At 41.9% G+C, this 20465-nt stretch overlaps 2 protein-coding genes across 6 annotated transcripts in view; one reads left to right on the top strand and one right to left on the bottom strand.

Moving 5' to 3' along the window:
• Positions 1 to 20465, top strand: part of DOCK1 (dedicator of cytokinesis 1) — a 283605-nt gene that overhangs the window by 98060 nt on the left and 165080 nt on the right. The gene's annotated exons all lie outside the window — the stretch shown is intronic.
• Positions 1 to 20465, bottom strand: part of INSYN2A (inhibitory synaptic factor 2A) — a 40733-nt gene that overhangs the window by 4744 nt on the left and 15524 nt on the right. The window contains exon 3 of the mRNA XM_063162998.1: positions 7518 to 7589. Within this exon, the coding sequence (XP_063019068.1) occupies positions 7518 to 7589 (72 nt within the window). The remainder of the gene's footprint in view (positions 1 to 7517; positions 7590 to 20465) is intronic.

Below are 20465 nucleotides of genomic sequence, written 5' to 3'. Positions count from 1 at the left end.
TCTGTCAGTGAGACAGAGAAAATCTTGGAATGTGGGAGATGCTTCTCTAAGAGCTCCCTAAAATCTCATTTAAAGTGCAACATTTAGGATGTGTTGTATCAGGTTTTGGTTTTTTTTTTCCTCAGTATCAAGTATTTTTGGGGAAAAAATAAAAAGGCCTTTCAGCTCTGGCATTGCCAGAGTTCATTTTTACTCCTTTGAAACATGATTCTTGCAGAGCGGCTCTTAAGAGCTGCTGAAAATTGCTGTAAAAAAAGAAATTGTTATAAAACCCCCTTGCTGAAGAGAGTAATTTTTTATATAATCAATTTCTATTAAAGATAGACCTCAAGAGGAAAAAAAAAAAGCATCTTAGTTCTGGTCCATCTGACAAGCCCCATGTTATTGCTGCTGCAGAACAGATCAGCTTTCAGCTCTTCACATCCAAGGGAAATATTTTGCTTCTGAAGGGTATAAAGAGGCTGAAGAGAAAACATTTGTGTTATTTCAGCATTTAGAACTCTAAATTTTGCAGAATAATTGATTGGGGTCTATCAGCATCAATTTATCCAGCATTGGAAGTGTTTTAATGGGATTGCTCCATCAGGCAAATTATTTGAATGCAAACTTAGGCTTTAATTTTTCTGCTGCAGAAATAAGACAAAGACCTGTTTAAAAAAAATGCACATATCTATGTTATCTACAGCTGACTTTATTTTTACTCTTTAATTTTGTATCAATCATATGAAATACTGCTAATCATGATCAACGATAGATTCCCAGAAAGGTTTGGGTTGGAAAGGACCTTCAGGATCATCCAGTTCCAATCTTCCACTATCCCAGGTTGCTCCAAACCCTGTCCAGCCTTGCCTTGGCCACTTCCAGGGATTAAATTCAGCAAATATTCCATATTTGTAGGACTTCCTGATATTTTTGTTATTGAGCTGTGTTCCTGAGCTTGATTGTGTCACCTGTCACAGCTCTGCCAATCCTGTTTTGCTCAGTGCTATTTCTGTCCCCTCAGCATCTCCAGGTGTCCTCTCTCCAAATGACCTTTTCCTGAAATATCCTCCTGCCATGTGCCTCTTTTCACTTTCAAACTTGCATTTTGTCCCTTAAGCCTGCCCATAATAACTCCATTAATTTAATTATCCAGGACTCTCCTGTTCTCTTGGCATGACACACGGAGATGGGAATTATTTGCTTCAGAAGCATTTTTTCTTTAATAATAGAATCATATTTTTCAATGGACTGACAACTCTGAACAAGCCCTACCGAAACAAGAGATGAATTTTAAATATTATTTAATAGCACAAACCTTGGCCTGACACCTGGTCAGGACATCCTAAAGCTTCACTTCCCTCCATGTTGTTAAAGATTGTTAAATTTGGAGCACTGATTCAGAGTTTTTCCATCTTTAATGCTATCCCAAATTCTTCCTCCAAACAGAGGGGCTGTTTTTATCAACAAGCAGTAAAATTCTTTTTGTGATAAATATTTCTGTGTTTTCTCCCCAGAATCACTATAGACTTAGAAGGTTTGCAACCAAAACTTCCCATTTTAGGGCAGTTGCCTGTACATCAGTGCTGTCTTTCCCAGGAAAATTGGGCCAAATAAAATCAACTAGCAGCCCTTGGATGATTTTATTTTGGCACCACCCTCACAGGGAAGGATTTTTTCCCAGTATCCCATCCAGTCCTGCCCTCTGGCACTGGGTGCCATTCTTTGTGTCCTGTCCCACCATCCCTTGTCCCAAGTCTTTCACCAGCTCTCCTGGAGCCCCTTCAGGGAGATGAATTTTCTCTTTTTGGCTTTCTGTGTTTGACAGTATATATTAATGAGTTTACATTTGCATGCAGGCAGCAGAGAACCTTTTCTAATTTAGTTGAGCTATGAGGGATTGAGAGCAGAATTTGAGGAGTGAGAACCATTGGGATTAAACATATGGACTGTGGGAGGGTTTGGAGCAACAAGCTCTGAGATATGGATGGGTTTTCTCATTTTCTAGCACAGTCACACGTTGTTGTCATGGATCATTTTCAGGTTTTAGCTGCTCATGATCTGTTGGTTACTGGAGAATTGCTGAATCAGAGAAATCTGGGTTCAGGATGGAGCTGCTGAGGCATTTCAGAGAATCATGGGATCACAGAATGCTTTGGGTTGGAAGGGACCTTAAAGCTCATCCCATTCCAAGCCCTTGGGCAGGGACACCTCCCACTGTCCCAGGCTGCCCCAGTGTCCAGCCTGGCCTTGGGCACTGCCAGGGATCCAGGGGCGGCCACAGCTGCTCTGGGCACCCTGTGCCAGGGCCTGCCCACCCTCACAGGGAACAATTCCATCCCAAAATCCCATCCCTGCCCTCTAACACTTGGAGCATTCCCTGGGTCCTGTCCCTTCACACTCTTGTAGTCTCTCTATCTGTATCCTTGAGATACTGGAAGGGACCCTGAGGTCACCCCAAAGCTTCTCATCCAGGCTGAACAATCCCAATTCTCCCAACCTTTCCCCACAGCAGAGCTGCTCCATCCTCTGATCATCCTGGAGCTGCTCTGGGCTCATCCCAGCAGCTCCATGTCCATCCTCCACTTGTCCCTTGACACCTCCAGGGCTGGAGCCTGCTCAGGTTCTGAGCAGCTTTTTCCTCCTTCTGCCTCCAGGGAAATCCTCCCTTCCCCTCCAGCTGAGCCCCTCAGGTGACACCTGAATTTCCCCTCACATCCTCCAGGCTCTCAGAGCAGCTGGACCATGGGGAGGTGAAGCAGGAATGACAGAATTCCACCCTGTGGGTGCCATTAATTGGGTGACACAGCATTAGTGCTTCACATCCTGAAAAAACAGGATCCAGAGAAGCACTCATCACATCAAAATGAGCTTAATGCACTTCCCAGCAATCTCTGCTAAATTTCAGCCCAAAAATCAGCCCAGCCTGGGATCCAAAGCACTGCCAGCATTCAGGAGCCTTTGAGATCCATTTTTCATCTTATAGTCCAGAGATAAGATGAGAAAATGTAAATTAATTAATGTGGGTAGGAAATAAAAAGGTGATGAAAATTGCTATTCTCAGCATTGAACCACCTGATTTTCTTACACTGTTGCTATCCTAGGGATTGGTGCCTTATGCTCACTTTTTTATTGCCACATTTGTTAATTTGAATAATTAATATTTAAGTATCTAACCTTTAAAAGTGAATTTCTTCCATGGGGGCTCTGTGCTGCCTGATTAACTTTTATCCCCATGTTTTAACCTGTTTGACCTCTTGCACTGAATTGCATTTTATAGATTCTAAATAATATATTTTCTGCTGGGTAGTGAGAGTCCACCTTAAATTAATATAAAGTAAAAGCACAGCAGCATAAATCAATAAAGGAGTAAAAAGTAGCCAAATTAATGGTTGAGACAGCTTTGAATGATTTTTTTTTTCCCCACAGAAGTGGAGTGTGGATTTGTTTTCTTTCCAAGTCAGAAATTGGGATTTCAGCTCCCAGAAGTTTCCCTCCAGCAGCTGAAATTTCCTTGTAAAAGCTGTTGCAAATTCCTGACCTTCCTGCCTGAAGGGAAGTCCAGCAGGAATCCCACAAAATCCTCCTTCCCAGAAATAATTACTGCTAAAATCCTGAGAATAATGCACCAAATGTTCTGAGGAACCCCATTTTCTCCTTCTCAAGGATTAACATTCACGTGGGATGGGAAATGAAACAGGAGCAGGAAGGGCAGGCCCAGGAAAAGATAATTACAGAATAAAAGAGGCTGGGAAGCTTTCAGTCCACCTGGGTTTGGGGTTTTTCACAATTGCTATATTTTCTGCATTTTAATGCAATTCCTTCCTAGCAGCAAGATTTTACTGCACTGTAAAAATTGTGTATTTACTGCCATATACAGAAATTTAATTTAAATTCTTCAGTGTTTAAATTGACTTTGTCCTGGCAATACCACCAGTTAAACTTCTTTTCTGTCTTTAAAAATGCCCATGGGGCATCAACATCAGACAGAAATTTGTGTTGTGTTTGTAGCAGACGATTTTGGAAGGGTTCTGTGACCTCATGGTTATTGAAACTGCTGGATAAAATGATAAAGTGGTTGGGGTTTTTTAATTTAATCACATTTTTGGCTTCTGTTTTAAATTCTACCTGAACATGGCTACCAAGAATATTTTTTACTGACAGTTTTAAGGCTGTGGCTGCTCTGGTGCAGTGAGTGATTCCTGGCTCTGGAGTTCCAAGTTCCTGAACATATTGCAGAAATAAGTAGAATTTTGAGGAAAATGAAATATCCAAATGGGAATGTCTTTCTTTTCCTTCTGATTTTCAAAGCAGCTTCTGGTTTTGCTAATTTGTCCTTTTGATACTCTTTTAATATTTCAGCAGTTTCCTATTTATTTTAAAAAATGAGAAAATAATCTGATTTTCCTTTTTTTAGTACTAAGAAATATTTATTCATCTCAATATAAAGACAAAATAATATAAAAGAGATTTTTAATACTAACAGAAAATTAAATTTAAGATGCAAAATAATTGTGTTCCCAAAAGGCTCTTCTTAGAATTTATTCCTGCCAGTATTAATATTTTGGATGCAAAAACTCTTTAAAGCACAACAGGGTTTTTTTGTTGCCTTCTCCATTGTCTGTGGTTTTTTGTGCTCCCTTATATCAATACTCTGAAATTCATCTTGAGGGGGAAGAATTTAATTCCATGAATTTCCACCTCACCTGTGCTCTGCCTGACACCACAGGATGCACCTGGGTAACTTAATAATTCCTTTAAGATGCTGTTTGAAAATAAAGATTTGAAACAGCTGTAAATATTTTTTTTTAGTGTTACAATGTTAAAAATTGAATCAAAAGCCAAAAACCCACACAGTCAGTTAAAGCAAAGTGAAGGATTTCTGTTTAAATATTGATTTATCCCTGAAGGGCATTATTTATATATTAATGTCTTTATGGGATAAAATAAAAAAAATATATATAATTTTTATAATGTCATATTTATTTACTATTATAGTAACATATTATTTACTATTATTATTATGTAATTGTATAGAGGATAATTATATATAAAATATATATTATACATATATACGTGGAAGTATATATATATTTATATGGGATAAATTAATCATATATTTATTTATTTATGTAGATATTTAAGTCTCTCCTGTGTTAATTGGGAAAAAGAGCTCAATACTAAGAACCTCCTGCTGTGACAGGTCCAGTGCCTTCCAAGAACTCAGGGATTTTTGGCAGCTTGAGCAGTTTTAATTTCTGTTCCTAAAAGCTGTTTTGCCCTAAAGAGGGCTCAGGTCACTCCCTGCAGCGTTTTCCATGCAAACCCTTGGCAAAGGAGCATCTGGATTGAATCCAGCCTGACTCAGGAGCTGCTGCCCTTTTCCCAGAGGTGTTCAGAAGTTCCTGCAGGATATCCCAGGGCTGCTGTTATCAGTGAATTCCTGGTTTATCCCTTCTGGCTTATCCTGTCTCCATAATCCCCTTTGCTCCTGCCTCCCCTGCTTTGCTGTGCCTCTGCTCTCTGATTTCTTGCCTGCAGCAGGAATTCTCCTCAACTGGCACAAAGCTGAGCTGGTTTTTGCTCAAAAATCCCCTGCAAACAGGGCTTGAGGCAAATATCCAAAGGGATTCCAGGTGGGAATGGCAGCAGGACCTCCCAAAACATTCCAGGTGGGAATGGGCAGCAGGACCTCCCAAAGGGATTCCAGGTGGGAATGGCAGCAGGACCTGCCCAGAACATTCCAGGTGGGAATGGCAGCAGGACCTGCCCAAAGCATTCCAGGTGGGAATGGCAGCAGGACCTCCCAAAGGGATTCCAGGTGGGAATGGCAGCAGGACCTGCCCAAAGGGATTCCAGGTGGGAATGGCAGCAGGACCTCCCTGCCCAGAGGGATCTCAGGTGGGAATGGGCAGCAGGACCTCCCAAAGGGATTCCAGGTGGGAATGGCAGCAGGACCTGCCCAGAGGGATTCCAGGTGGGAATGGCAGCAGGACCTGCCCAAAGGGATTCCAGGTGGGAATGGCAGCAGGACCTGCCCAGAGGGATTCCAGGTGGGAATGGCAGCAGGACCTGCCCAAAACATTCCAGGTGGGAATGGCAGCAGGACCTCCCAAAGGGATTCCAGGTGGGAATGGCAGCAGGACCTGCCCTCTCTCAGCAGGAAAACTCTCCCAACTTGCTTTTCTGGATTTCATTTCCATTGAAGGCAAGAATGGAAGCTGGAAATTTCCTTAACTTGAAAATCCACTGAGTAGAAATTAAGATTTGCAAAAATGTCTTAATTGGGTTTTTCCCTAGCTAATGAAAGGAGAATTCCCTGCTGGGGCTGTGCTGTGCTGTTACCTCCAGGCTGCTCTGGGGCAGGAATTGCACAGCAAAAGGGAGGCACAGGAGGCTTTGGGTGTTTCTGTGCTTCTGAACTGGGCTGCTGAGGAGGAACAAAGACATGAATTGGTTCCTGCTCCTGCACAGAGCCCTGTTGTGGTCGGTTGTAAGTGGAGCTGGAGGTTTCCATCCTTTTCTCCTTTTTTTCTGTGCAGTGAAGAGAGAATTCATAAATCAATAGCTCCAGCTGTTCTGCCTAAAGCTGGCTGAGCAGAGAATTAAGGAGTAAGGGGGGAAATCCTACATTGGTGCCTTCATTTGAGTTTTGTCTGCACTGGAATTGGCATCTAGTGCATTTTCATTTGTGCTGCACTGCCTGATCTGCTGAAACCCTGAGCAGTTTGTTTTCCCCTCCCCTGCAAACAGTCAGGTGGATTTTTTGGGACTCCAGAGCAGGAGGACAATGAAGCTGTCAGGGTGAAACATTGTCAGCTCATGATGGCTTCACCTCATGCCCAGTGCCTGTTATTCCTTCACTGGATGTGCCAAAAAAACCCAAACTGGGTAGGAATGCCAGTTTATAAAATCAGAAAATTAAATGGTTTGTGTTGGGAGGGATTTTAGAGCTCATCTCATTCCATCTCCTGGGCAGGGACACTTCACTATCCCAGGGTGCTCCAGCCTGGCCTTGGGCACTGCCAGGGATCCAGGGGCAGCCACAGCTGCTCTGGGAATCCCATCCCAGCCCCTGCCCACCCTCCCAGGGAACAATCCTTCCCAAAATCCCATCCATCCCTGATTTTACTCTGAAACTGTAGATGGGATCTGTATCTGGTTCTCTTTGCTTTACAAACCCTCTCTCCAAGTGACTTCCCAAGTCCAGTTGTTACTGCCATAAAAATAAATCTGAAGTAGGTACAGAAGTGTATAACAGTAAAATTGAAGTTGACTTGTTGGCCAGAAAATCAGAAATACCTCCAGCAATTTAAAAACAAAGCTCACCCCTTGTAACACCTCCCATCCCACAGCTCTGTGCCCACAATCATCTCTTTGTGATTTAAATTTCCACAAATGTTGAATTTAATGACTTTAATGGAGTTAAATTTCTGTTTTGTTGATTGGAACATCGAGGCCAATTGCTGAGCCTGCATTAGGGACTGAATCTTTGCTTTTTCCCAGGGAAAAATGGGAATATTGGTATTTTTACCCACCTGTAGATAATACATGCACTGTTCCTGCACGTGTCACAATTGGCCGTGTCCTGGCCGGTCCGATAGGAAAGCCTGCAAAGAAAAGAACATGGCATCAGTAAAAAATTATTTATTTAACAAGTTTTGGCCTTCCATGACCATTTTCATAATAATCAGATTTTCAGGATTATTTTTTATCTTGAATATTGAATACAACAATCCAAACATTGGGAAAATAGCATCAAAAATTCAATTTAAATTAAGAAATTACTTTTTTGGGGTGGATTAATATTTTCTCCACTTTCACTCTACCCATACTCTGAGCATTAAGCAGTAAATCAAAACACAAAATCCATTCTATCAGGAGGAGTATACAGACTATAATAATGCAACATAAGATCTGTTTAGGAATGTTGTGCCTCTCAGTGAGGTCTGAAAATTTGTTGTAGGGGTGTTTATGTGTTAAAAGGAAGAAAATGCCTTTGAAATGACATTTCCTGTGCTCCCTTAGCCTGCAGCTGTGCTTCGTCACACTCTGGTTTGAAGTCTCTTGCAGCAGTGACTTCTCATTTACCTGTGCTTGTCTCTGCCTTGGTCACTGTTAATTAAAAAGGGGTTTTTAAGGTATGCAGGTACTATTTAAGACATAGAATTTTCATGAAAATAAATATATTTCATTAAAATAGAACAGTTGCCTGTGAACATGAATGTTCTGGCATGCAGATGAGTTTAAAATGAAATTTGTTAATTCAATATTTGTACATTGGCACTTAGATTTTTCTTTGTAAAATCACAAATTTAGACTCTTTTGAAGTTAATTTCAGTTTGTTGCATACAAACAAGTGCTGGCAACATTTTGTCAAGGTTGTTTTTAGAAGAAGTGGGAAATAATTTGTCCACGGAACTTTGGAGATGTTGAAAATAAGTCCAAGTCAGGATTCCTTCAGGGAATGAGGTTCTGCCTCAAGCCCAGGCAGTTCAGCTGATTGACCTCCAATTATTCAGGGCTGCTTTGCTTAACCAGGGGCATCTCTGCCCTTCCCTGCCCTTGCAGGGACAGAGCTCCTCTGCTGCCCTGACAATGAGCAAAAATTAAAAATTCAGCATAAAAACTTGCAAAAAAAAAAGCCTAATTTTCACCTGACCAAATATCCAGCCTATGTAATATCAAGTGTTAGAGGGAAATTCTGCGCCAAGTGTTTGATGTGCCTGTGCCCAGGATGGAGAATCAGCATTTCTGAGGTGCTGCAGGCTGTTTGTGGAGCTCAGGAAATGATCAGCTGGGCCTGTGTCACTTTTCTTTATGATTTTAGGGATTAGCAGTGGCTGGGGTGGTGGCACAGCCACAGGCTCTGGGTGCAGCTCCTGGCGCTGTGGTGGCACCAACACAGGTTCATGAGAGGGTGAATCTGCTTCTTTTAAGATTTTTATTCCTTCTTAAAGCAAAATAGAAAGTGGAGTTCTTGCTGTTCTAGCTGGTGGTTGTTATTTTGGTCTCAAAATTGCTTTTTAATCAGAGGTATATGCTCCAATTACCAACACTGCTGATTTTTAACATCGCACAAAAGCCACATCATGGAACCATGGAATGATTTGGATGGGAATGGAACTTAAATCCCCCCCAGTGCCACCCCAGCCATGGCAGGGACACCTCCCACTGTCCCAGGTGCTCCCAGGCCCAGTGTCCAGCCTGGCCTTGGGCACTGCCAGGGATCCAGGGGCAGCCACAGCTGCTCTGGCAATTCCATCCCAGCCCCTCTCCAGCCTCACAGGGAACAATTCCCAATTCCCAATATCCCATCTTAACCTGTTGTCATTTTCCCAACCCAGAAAATGAAATTTGAGATAAATTTAGGGTAGAATGTAATATAAAAGTGGATTTTTATTGAAGGCTTTCAGGGACAGTTATGGAAAGATGCCTGCAAAAGTCTTCCCTTCCAGTGGTGAGTAGATTTTTATAAGTTTCAGGAAATTAACGTAATTGATGAATGTACTAATTAGGAGGACAGGTGATGGTACAATTTTCTCTGGGTCAAGTCCCTTTTCTGGAGTTTGGCACTAAGCTGTACTTTGTCCATGAAATGTATCTTGAAGAGTTGTTCTCAGCCTTGGTAGTCAGGGAGAACCAACCTAGCATAGGGGTCTTGTATTTCTCAGGGCTTGGAGTGCTGCAGTTTTTGCTGGTTTATGTCTAAGGAAAAGTAATGGAAAGTTATTGGGAACACTGGCCATTAATATAATAGGTTACAGAACTCCAAATATATATGCAGAGAATACAGAGGAAATAGAAAAGGAAAAAAAAATGCAAAAACCAAAATGGCATCAAACCCACCTGCCTTCAGATGTGCAGAGGAATTCACACAAAGCAAAATGTCCATTTGCTGTGCTCTTCCTTATGGGAAAACCCTATTCCTGGTTTATATTTGCTCTTATCCTCTCTAAGAGAAGCAAATCCTGATTTTCATTTCCTTTCTTCAGACCTTTCAGAAGCTGACATTCAAATTGTCCCTACTATGAACCCGAGACTTGTAAAATGTTTTTTTTTCCAAGCTATTGATCAGCTCCTAAAAGCTCTAACTAAAGATCCAACATTTAAAGCCTAGAGATGAGTTGGGGAAGGCCTTTATTTACTGAGGACATAAAGAAGAGTCAATAGCTGCCTTCAGAGGGATGTGGCTCTGCTCTTTATAGGTAAAGCCATAAACACCCTGTGCTGGTGCCAGCTTGCTTTGGTTTTTTTGTTTAAAGTTGTTTTCCAGTTGGGACATTTTCATTCATCTCTGTAGCCCTGCAAGCAGCTGGAACTCGATGATCTTTAAGGTTTTCCCAACCCAAATCATTCTATGATTTGATGGTCTTTAAATGCATAATAATTCTAGATTTCCACATACTTAAAAGCGTATTTGCTGGTATAGGGCTGACTTGTTAAGCTGATGAAAATGAATACTTACATCCTTGAATGTAATTATTTAAAAATGAGATGATTTTTGGATGATGAGTTTGAAATCCTGATCTCTCAACTGCCACATTCAGCTGTGCTTGGTTGTAGCATCTTTGCAATTCTCAGTCTTCACTGCTTATAGTCATATATTCGTTTTCTAGTTGGATTTAATTCTTGATTAAATTTCCTTAAAGCAGTTTTTCCTTACTGAGTACTTTTAGCTTTTCAGAGATGATTTTTGCATATTTTCTATTATTTCCTTCTTTGAGTGATCCTGTTAGAATTCCCTGAAAGCCCCAAGAACACTCCATGGTGTCCCAGTGTTTGATTTCCATCTGGCAGTTTCAGAGCTCTTTAGCCAGGACTGAATTATGTGAGTGTTAGAACAGTGTAAATTCAATTATTTCTATAAAAATTAAACTCCTCATGAAAGAATTTTGTTGTTGATACCTCAGGGCTTTGGACTTTCACTTTCTTGTTTTCACATAATTATCTACACAAACACTTGCATGGAATTCATCTCTTCACTCCAGCAAGGGTTTCATTACTGGCACAGCATTGCCATGCAGATTTTAGGCAGTGAGGTTGATTTTCAGTGCAGACTTCCTGAAAAACAGAGTTTCCATCAGTTTTGGCTCCTGGGAATGATTTGAGAGCACAATCTGGATACCAGGAGAAGGAGAGCAGAGTTCTGGGTGATGATGCTTTCCTTGTGCCATGCAGTGTTTGAGTAAGCTGCTTTTTTTCCTTCCTCCTAAAAATAATTTAGAAACTATTCCCATGTAGGAGAGAGACCAAAACTTTGTCCTTCATTAGTAAACCAGTTGTTATTTCTGGTAAAAATAAATTCTTTCAAATGTCAAGTCTTTGACAAGGCAGAGTTTCCTACAGAAAATCTGTCGCCTTTTTGGAGAAATGGAAGTTGGGTTTGGCCTGGAAGGGCTCCCAGGGTTATTCCTGGAGTTTCAGCCTGTTTTGGATGAGATTGTTCTGATGTCCACTGAGGAGGAGCCATTGCTCCAGAGCTTCATCCTTTTAACCTTAAATCCTGTATTTTCTGTTTCCATCTGGGTGTGCAGAGCTTGGGCAGGCCATGGAATCCCAGAACCCCAGACTGGTTTGGGTTGGAAGGGACCTTAAATCCCACAAAATTCCATGGGCAGGGACACCTCTCACTGTCCCAGGGTCCTCTGAGCCCTGTCCAACCTGGCCTCAGAGCTTCTGGAGCAAGCATGGATGTAGGTGAGCTCAGTTTCTCTGCCTGCTTCTCCCCTTGGAAAGGAGATCTCATCTCCAGTTTTTCACACATTTTTCCATATTATTTTCAGTAGACTTTCATTTCCTGTCAGGTTAAATTTTTTTTAGCATTCTGGGTACAACCTGAGCTTAACCTCAATTAACACTCCTAAGCATTAAAATATCATAATGAAGAACAGCCATTTTGCTGACATGGGCTGGCAGGAACTAAGAATAGGCTGCAATTTTCAGAGCAGCCTAAGGGGATTACACTCTCTAAATCCCTGTGAAACACACAATTTGTGCACCTGCTGGAGGCTTTTTTTTTTTAAAAATACCAACTTCAACATCAATATCTTTGCATTTGTATATTTTTTTTGCTTGTATAAATTAGAGAGACTCCATTGAGCTGGGAGAGGGAAGCTTAGATCTGTGTGTGCTGGTTTTTTTTTTTTTTTAATGGGCAATTAAAAAAAATTAAAATTAAAAACAAAGAAAAAACTCCTAACAATGATTTAGAAGGATTGATCTATTAGATCTGGAGTCCCCTAATGGCAGGGTTTTCCAGAAGTGGCTGTGATGGGTACAGAGCAGCATGATCTTGGTGTTCCTCACACTTTTGATGGATTATTACCAGCAAGGAGGATGAACAGACTTCAAGATTTTTTTTTGGTTGTTTGTTATTTAAATATAGTGAAACAAATGATCTTAGGCAGGCAGTGGGCCTTTGAAGTGTGTTTGATGTGACAGTTCTGGCCTTGCTCAGAGGAAGTGCAGGCCCTGCTTCTCCTCAAGTCTTTGTATTAATTGGAGTTGTTTTATTATTTCCTAGAGCTGCTGAGACAACTCATTACACAGCTGGTTAAACCTACTGATCCCAGAATCCCAGAGTGGTTTGGCTTGGAAAGGAGCTTAAAACCCACCCAGTTCCACCTCCTGCCATGGGAACACCTTCCCTAGACCAGGTTGATTTCAGCTCCATCCCACCTGGCCTAAGGTTGCCCATCTTTACAGAAAAATGCTTTTTAAAGCATCAACAGTTGGGTGGAGAACTTCTCAAAATCTTTGTTTCTTGCTTTAAAGTATTACAGAACTGATAATTCTAGTAACTGTGCTTCAAGAGAAAATTGGAATTATTGCTACAAACATAATCTGCCTTTTGGCAAAATAAAATGACTTCACTTTGTCACGAGAGCTTTAGTTGTCCTTATGACTTGAGTAAGTCATTTTTCAGCCATGTAAAATGCAGAAAAATCTCTTGTATATCTTCTGCATCTTATTTTAGGTTAAAATAAATCCTGCTTAGCCCTAGAGGTTTATTCTGCCCTAGGAAAGATTTACCACTTCAGTTCAATGGGAAACTCATACAAATGTATTTGTATATCAGCAAAATCAGGTTTTTAGTGGATGAAAGTCTCTAGTTCCTTTAAGAACTTCAGATTCTGCTCCCAAACCAGGTCTAAACTACCTTGGGCCAGCCTTTGGCTCCTGTAAGGATGTTTTGAAAAATCACTTTCAAAGTAGAAAAATTTTAACCTTTTTGCTGCTGTTTTCCTGAAGTTGGTGATTACCAATTAGCAGTTTGCATTTAGAGAGGGTAAAAATCAGGATGGATGTTGTGCTTCCAGGAATTACCTTGAGGCTCTTCTGGATGCAAACATGGATTTGCTCTGTGTGTTTCAGGGTCTGGTGTGCTTGGGTTAATTTTATTTTTCCTCCTAACTATTTTTCTATTTTCCATGGTTTTGTTGAGTCTGTTTTTCCTCTTTCCCTCTGTTTTGTTTTCCCACTTGGAGATCACACAGGTCTAAGTGATCCCAGCTTTGTGCTGCTGGGTGGTTTAGTTAATCCTTTCTAACTAAGGATTACCTAAACCTTACCGAAAACAGATTTCCTCTCTCCAAAGCTCATCCCATTGCACCCCCAGCCCTGGACAGGGACAACTTCCACAATCCCAGGCTGTCCAAACCCCATCCACCCTTCTCTCTGAACACTCTTCTCTCTCTTCTTATTTCAAAGTTGATATTTCTGATCTGGCTGCTGAAAAAAAATCCTTTGCCATGTAGAGAAAGTCAGTGGTGAGATTTTTCAGGCTCATTCCAAGACAGTGGTTTGTCTTTTGCTGCATCCTGACAGTTGGAAGCAGATGACTAATTTGCTTTTTGAGGTATTTGCACTGTGGGCGTACGGCACGACTCCCACGACAGCAATTCAAGAGCTTTCACCCTGTAAATACATTTTCTATTATACTCAGGTTAGTCAGGGAGTGTTGGTTTTTTTTTTAATAACTATATATTTTAATAGGACTGTTGAGTTTTTTATAAAAAACACAGTAAGGACAAAGAGAATTAAAATGTATTTCAAGTGAAATCACAAAATCTTACAGGAATTAGGTGTGTGCAAGGTCAAACATTTTTCCTGAATATTTGTGCCTTTGTTGTCTCATCAGAAAAACCAGGAGGATAATTAAAATGTCAGCTTTTGGTGTTAATAACCACTCAGGGAATTTGCTCTGGTGGAGCAGCAGCTGCACTGCTGGTGGGTAATTCTTAGGCCAGGCATTTCCCAGGTTATCAGGGAGCACATTCCAGCAGTGAGGCTGAGATGAGCTCTGTCCCTGCCCCCTTCATCACAAATCTCTCCCCACTGTGGTTTCCCCCTGAGGGAGGATTCAAGACTGGATTTGGGGTTTTTACCTGGATTTGGGGTTGTTGCCTGGAGCCTCCTGAGCCAGCAGCTCATCATCAGATCTGCTGCACCCACCCATCCTTTCCTGCAGCTTCAAGTGTTCCTCTTCCCACTTCCCACTGCTCTTACACACCCAAATCCATGGGAGTTTATATTTAATTTTGTGTGTGTGACTTTTGGGAGCAGCTGGGGTGATGTGAGAGATGGTGGAAATCCTTGTGCCCTCACAGCTCCTGCTGCTCCCACCCTGAGCTGAGTTCCTCCTGCTGAAACACAGCACCTGGGATTCTGCTTGCCTTGGACTTCTGAGCTGAGGCTGCTCCCAGGAATTGTTCCTATAAAGGAGGGAAGATGGGAGGAATCAAAATCTGTGCTATTATTTCATCATTTTGCTGTGATTAAGATTTCAGTGCAAGCTCAAATACCCTTTGTGCATTATATCTCTAAGCCTACACTGGCTTCAAATAATAACTGCATCAGCCAGGCTTGTTTAAAATTCCAAACGTTGTGCAGCAGCAGAGAATTAAAAGAGGGAGGAGAATTTCTGGCCACTGCTCCCGGTGTTTGTGTGGAGCCAGTGCTTGGTGTTCCAGGAAGGGCTGGATGTGGCACTCAGGGCTCTGGGCTGGGGACAAGGTGGGGATCAGGCACAGGTGGGACTTGATGGTCCTGGAGGTCTTTTCCCACCTAAATGGTTCTGGGATTCTGTACTTGCAAGAAGGATGGGAAGATGTATGGAGATGAACCAAAAACCAGCAGGAAGGATTGGAAGTGCTGAACTCTGCCTGTTGCAGCCTGAGCAGGTCCCAGTACTTTGTGTTTTCTCATTTCCTTGGATAATGGGAATTTGAGGAGAATCCACTGGAGTGTGGCAGTTGCTTGAGTCTTGTCCATAGTTCCAGGTGCCATCTCTGGAATTTCTTTGGAGCTTGTGTGGATTACAATAAAGTAAACAAATCTCTGATTTATCAAAGAAATGACCCGACTGAATCCAGGTTCAAACATTCCAGAGGGTAAACTTCCTTCTTAATGCCAGAATACCTCTGCTGACTTCACACAGCTGTGGTTTTAAAATGAGAAAAGGTGATGGACATGGAATAGGAAATTGTTCCTTGGGATGGGAAGGAATTGTTCCCTGTGAGGCCCTGCCCAGAGAAGCTTTGGCTGCCCTGGATCCCTGGAAGTGCCCAAGGCCAGGCTGGACAAGGCTTGGAGCAGCCTGGGATAGTGGAAGGTTCCCTGCCCATGGCAGGGGTGGAATTGGGATGGTCTTGAAGGTCCTTTCCATTCCAAACCATTCTGGGATTCTCTGACACTGGAATTGAGGAGAAAAATCCCAGTATTCCACCACAGAGTTGTGTCTATCCTCCTCTGGTTGGCTCATGCAGTGAATAATGGGGTAGAGATCATCACCAATCATCATCCTATTAGGAAAAGAGGTCCAAACACAGTTGGGAATGTTTGGAGGGATTTCCAGCCTCCCTTGGAATGACAGGTTTCCTTCCTGGTTGACCTGGAGCACTGATCCATCCATGACATGCAAAAACCATCACAACAGAGCATCACAAAAAGCTCAGAACTGGCCCAGTTTCACTGGAGTGTTTTACTAACTGCTGTTTAATGTGGTAAAAATGGTTCCATGGCAGGGAATTGTTCATCCAGCTTCAAAATTCCTCTGTTTGGCAAAGCTCAGAGCAAAAGCTGTAAGAGCTGTGGGACAGTGTGGACACCTCAGTTTTGTTCAGGTGTGAGTGAGAGCAGTTCCACCAGAGACCCAGCAGTGACAGAGGTGGGTCAGGGAGGATGGGCACATCCATGCCTGTGAAGTCCTCACTTTGATTTTCCTCAGGCCACAGATCCCAGCATGTGTGGGTTGGGAGGAACCTTAAAGATCATCTCATTCCAAGCCCCTGGTACATGAATCCAGCTCAGGCCTCCATCATCTCCCAGTTCTTCACCTTCACTTTCCTAAATGTGCTGCACAGAAGCTTTTTTAAGCCTGTCCCATATCTGGAACCCAGAGTAGCTGGAGGCTCTGCAGTTTAAAAACAAACCACCCCCATCTTCAGACAAGTCTTTTTGCTCTTTTTTTGCCATTTTTCCTCAGTCAGGATAAGAGATAATTGTACCTTTGTGCAAGCATGGGCTCAGAAGGAGGTGTCAATTAGAAATCAGTTGTTTCATCTCCTGGTGAAGGAACAGCAGTGAGAAATTTAACACTCTACAGCTCGTTTTGGTCCCATTTTTACAGACTCGTGGCTCTGCATTCTGATACTGCCAACAGCCAAACTGCAGTTATTAAAGGATTATTCTAATTGTGCAAACTTCATAATTCCTTACCTTCAGTCATGATCTTTTTTAAAAAAAACAGACTGATTTAGCAGGGAAACTCTCCTTGCAGGTGTGTGATTTGGGCAGCTTGGTGACGTTGGAAAGCTTCTGATCCATATAATTTCCTATGGATATATTTAGCAATAATATTGTTTGCTTACACTTTTTTTTAGTCTTTCATTAATAGGCTCCATCAGTTTTTTCCAGATTTGAATTGTGGGGATTTGCTTTTATTGGCCTTTGTGTCCCTGCAGCCAATCTGCTGGAGAAGTCCTGAACCTTAATTTCACTTTGAAGCTGCTGATCCTGGGCTGGAACAGGGAGGTGTGGTGGGGAATGACATTTCTTCTTGGTTTTAAAGTCCAGTGAATAGCAACCAGATAGAAATCAAATTATTTTTCTCAGTAGTTCAAATACATTTCCATTAAATTCTGCCCATACAGTATATGCAGATAAAAAGCTGGACTATATTAGCAAAATAAGTTCTATTTTCTGAGATTCAGAACATTCCTAGTGGCATTTTTGGGGGAGAAAACAGAACATTAATACCAAGTAACTTTGCTAAAAAGATTATTCCTTTTTTTAATGTTTATTCCACCTTCTGGTTGTTGTTTAGTGTTCACTTTTCCCTTTTTTTGCCCTCTTTTCCTTGCTGAAAGCCTCCCACCACTGAATTCCTCACAAGGATTGATAGAAAGTGGCTCTGACAGCAGGGTTATTGAAGAGCTCTCTATCCGCAATGTTATAGTACCCAGGAACTCTGAATTATTACACATTAATGTTCCAGGATGTCTGGAACTGGGAGACTTTGCCCTTTTTATCCACTCTGCCAATCTGATCTGAAACTTGGATTATCAGCCCCCAGAACAAATGTGTCCAACTCTAATGAAAAATCCCATCAAAAATATAAATCTCATCCTGGTTTGAAGGCCTGTGAAATGCTGTGCTCTGAGATACTCCTGCTACTACTTTGGACATCCAACTCCAGGCAGGTGTTAAGGACCTAATTCAGAAAAAAACTGGAATGTGAGGTTAAAAAAAATGAAATTTAAGGTTTAAAAAGAGGAATTTGAGGTTAAAAAATGAATGGAATTTGAGGTTTAAAAAACTGGAATTTGGGGTTAAAAGAAATTGGAGTGTGAGGTTAAAAAAAATTGGAATTTGAGGTTAAAAAAATGGAATTTGAGGTTAAATTAAATTTGATGTTTAAAAAATGGAATTTGGTGTTAAAAAGAAATGGAATTTGAGGTTAAAAAGAAATGGAATTTGATGTTAAAAAACCTCATAATTTGAGGTTAAAAAATAGAATTTGAGGTTAAAGAAGAACCTTCAGTGATAGTGGATATTTCAGTGATCGCTCTTATATCATCAGCCTTCATTGGTTGGTTTGTGATTTTTTTACATAAGAGAATTTTAGATAAGAGGAGTCAAGGGGATCCCATGGAGTGGCAGCAGGTACTGGAATGACCTCCATGGGGTTTTAGGATTTAATGGAATAGTTCCAGTGCTGAGGTGCCACTGTGGGCCTGCTCTGCTCCAGCTGTGCTTGGGGGAGCATGAAAGGGCTGCTTCAGAGCTTGGAAAACCAAATTTCTTATGTTGAGGGCAGGTAAATGGACTTGTGGTGTCTTTGTGCTGCTTCTGCTTTGGGCTGAGTGAGCAGCACTGAACCATCACTGGCCCAAGGATCACAAGGTCCACAAAACTCGGATTTGTGCAAAATTACTCCTTTTTCTTGGCTAAGGAAGGTGCATCCAGAGAGATTCCCTGGCTCTGCCTCAGGAAGGTGGATTGTTACAGTTTCTGAAGTGTTTGGGAATGAGCTGTAAATGATGGCAAAAATACAAAAAAAAAAAAATAAAAAATACAAAAAAAAAAAAAAAAAAAAATGCCGCAGCTCCAGAGAGAGAAAAGAGGGAAGAATTGAGGAGGTGGTTTTGGGGATAATGAAATGAGTGTGACCATTTCAGAGATGATTCCAGGCAGAATGGATGGATGTAAAAAGGTCACAGCAGGAAATAAAGGCTCTCATCACAGTCCTCTTCCCAAGCTGTTCTTACAGTGTCCCAAAACCTGCAGTCACTCAGAATATGACACAATTTGTGCATCCCAGATGCAATTTGCTCTATTCTTTCTGCTTTTCATGTATTTATTTCTAGCGAGCTGTCTTTTGTAGTTAAGCTTATCTGTTGTTTCCCTCCATTTCCAGGTTTTCTCTTAGAAATGATCCTGTTAAATGTTCCCTTTGCCAGGGCTGTAATTGAAAAAGAGGCAAAACAAAGCCACAGAGGGGGGAAATCCCAACCCAAGCCCTGTGCTGCCATTCCTGCAGCTCACACATTACTCCCAAAGGCTGGGCTTTCAGAGGCTCTGCTCTTGTGAACTCTTTTAAGCTTCCTTTTCCCCCCTGTGAAATAAGGATCTCCAGGTTTGGAAGGTGAGGGGATGGAGGTTGTTCCTGCCTTGATTTGCTCTGTCTCCTTGGTCTGCTCTGAAGAGCAGGGCTGGGAGCAGAGCAAACAAGCCAGGCAATAATTGCTTTGGCTCCCTGACTTGGATTTGCCATCTCTGCTGAGCAGGAGGATCAGTTTGGGTGACCTTGAGGAGCAGTGCTGGCAGTGCAGCTCAGGCAGCGCTGGGTGAGGATGCTCCCTGCTCTCCCCTTCCCTTGGGTGCAAACCTCCATCCAGACACACAATATGGGCTTATTTTCTGCTCAGAAATGAGAATGTGAGGCACAAAACTCCCTTAGTCATTGAAAAACATGCAATGACATTTAAATTCCATCCATGACAACGTCTTCGAAGGAGTTTGTTGAGAGCTCTTTAAATTCCTGAACCACTGCTGACTAATAGAGGAATGCAAATTAGCTCTGAAACAGGTTCATTTAACTCTTGTCTGGTGTGTAGCATTTGGCCTGGCAGAGTCAAAATACTGTGACTTGTTTTTGTGTGGCAAATTGAGCACTTTGTTTATTAAAATTGCTGATTTGTTGTATAATGAGGAGGGCCCAGATTACTGTTCCTTCCACGGGAAGGATTTAAAGGGCAGGTCACTGCTGTTCTCCAGCAGCAAAGTAATTCTGATTATGTGCTCGTCTTCTGTTCTGTGTTTCACAGATCTTTGTTAGCCAGGTTTTAGAATGATTAACTTGCATTGTGCTTGCAGTCCTGTCAGCCTTAGTGATGCTCCACACATTTGGCTTCCTAAATTCTCCCTCTGAACACAGACAAATATGTCTGTAAAGTGAGATCACTGATGATTTATCAGAATAAAACTGGAGCATAAGGCTGGGTTTGTGTTTTAAAGCTGCACCCTGCATCATGTAATATTCAATGGTTTTTTTTAACTCGGAGCTGGGACTCTTAATTGAAGCTGCAGCTCTGCACTTGCTTCATGCATGACTTAAGGCATCCAGCAATGTTTGCTGGGATGTAATTTGCTTTTTTTGTAGAAGCTTCCACACAGAGAGGTAGAACAGCCATTTTGCCAAGGATTTAGTAAATAACGATGCACATGACACAGAATTTTAATAATGTCCTTTGAAACTGGGAGGGGATCACAGTTTTTGTGTTTCTCCTCTTGCTCCAGTGGCTTTCCCCTTCCCTTGGAGCAGAGTTGAGTGCTGGCTGTTGTTGCTAATTGCAGATGATGGAGCACTGACATTTTCAAAAGCACACATAGATGATAGGCACCCAAAGGATGAGACTGCTGCCTTCAGAGATGCTGCTACAGTTCTGCTGGCATCGACTCATTTAGTGATGAACTGCAGT

Source organism: Melospiza melodia, chromosome 9 (genome assembly GCF_035770615.1).
Source record: "Melospiza melodia melodia isolate bMelMel2 chromosome 9, bMelMel2.pri, whole genome shotgun sequence".
Classification (NCBI taxonomy): Eukaryota; Metazoa; Chordata; class Aves; order Passeriformes; family Passerellidae; genus Melospiza; species Melospiza melodia.
This window is presented reverse-complemented; position numbering and strand designations above follow the sequence as displayed.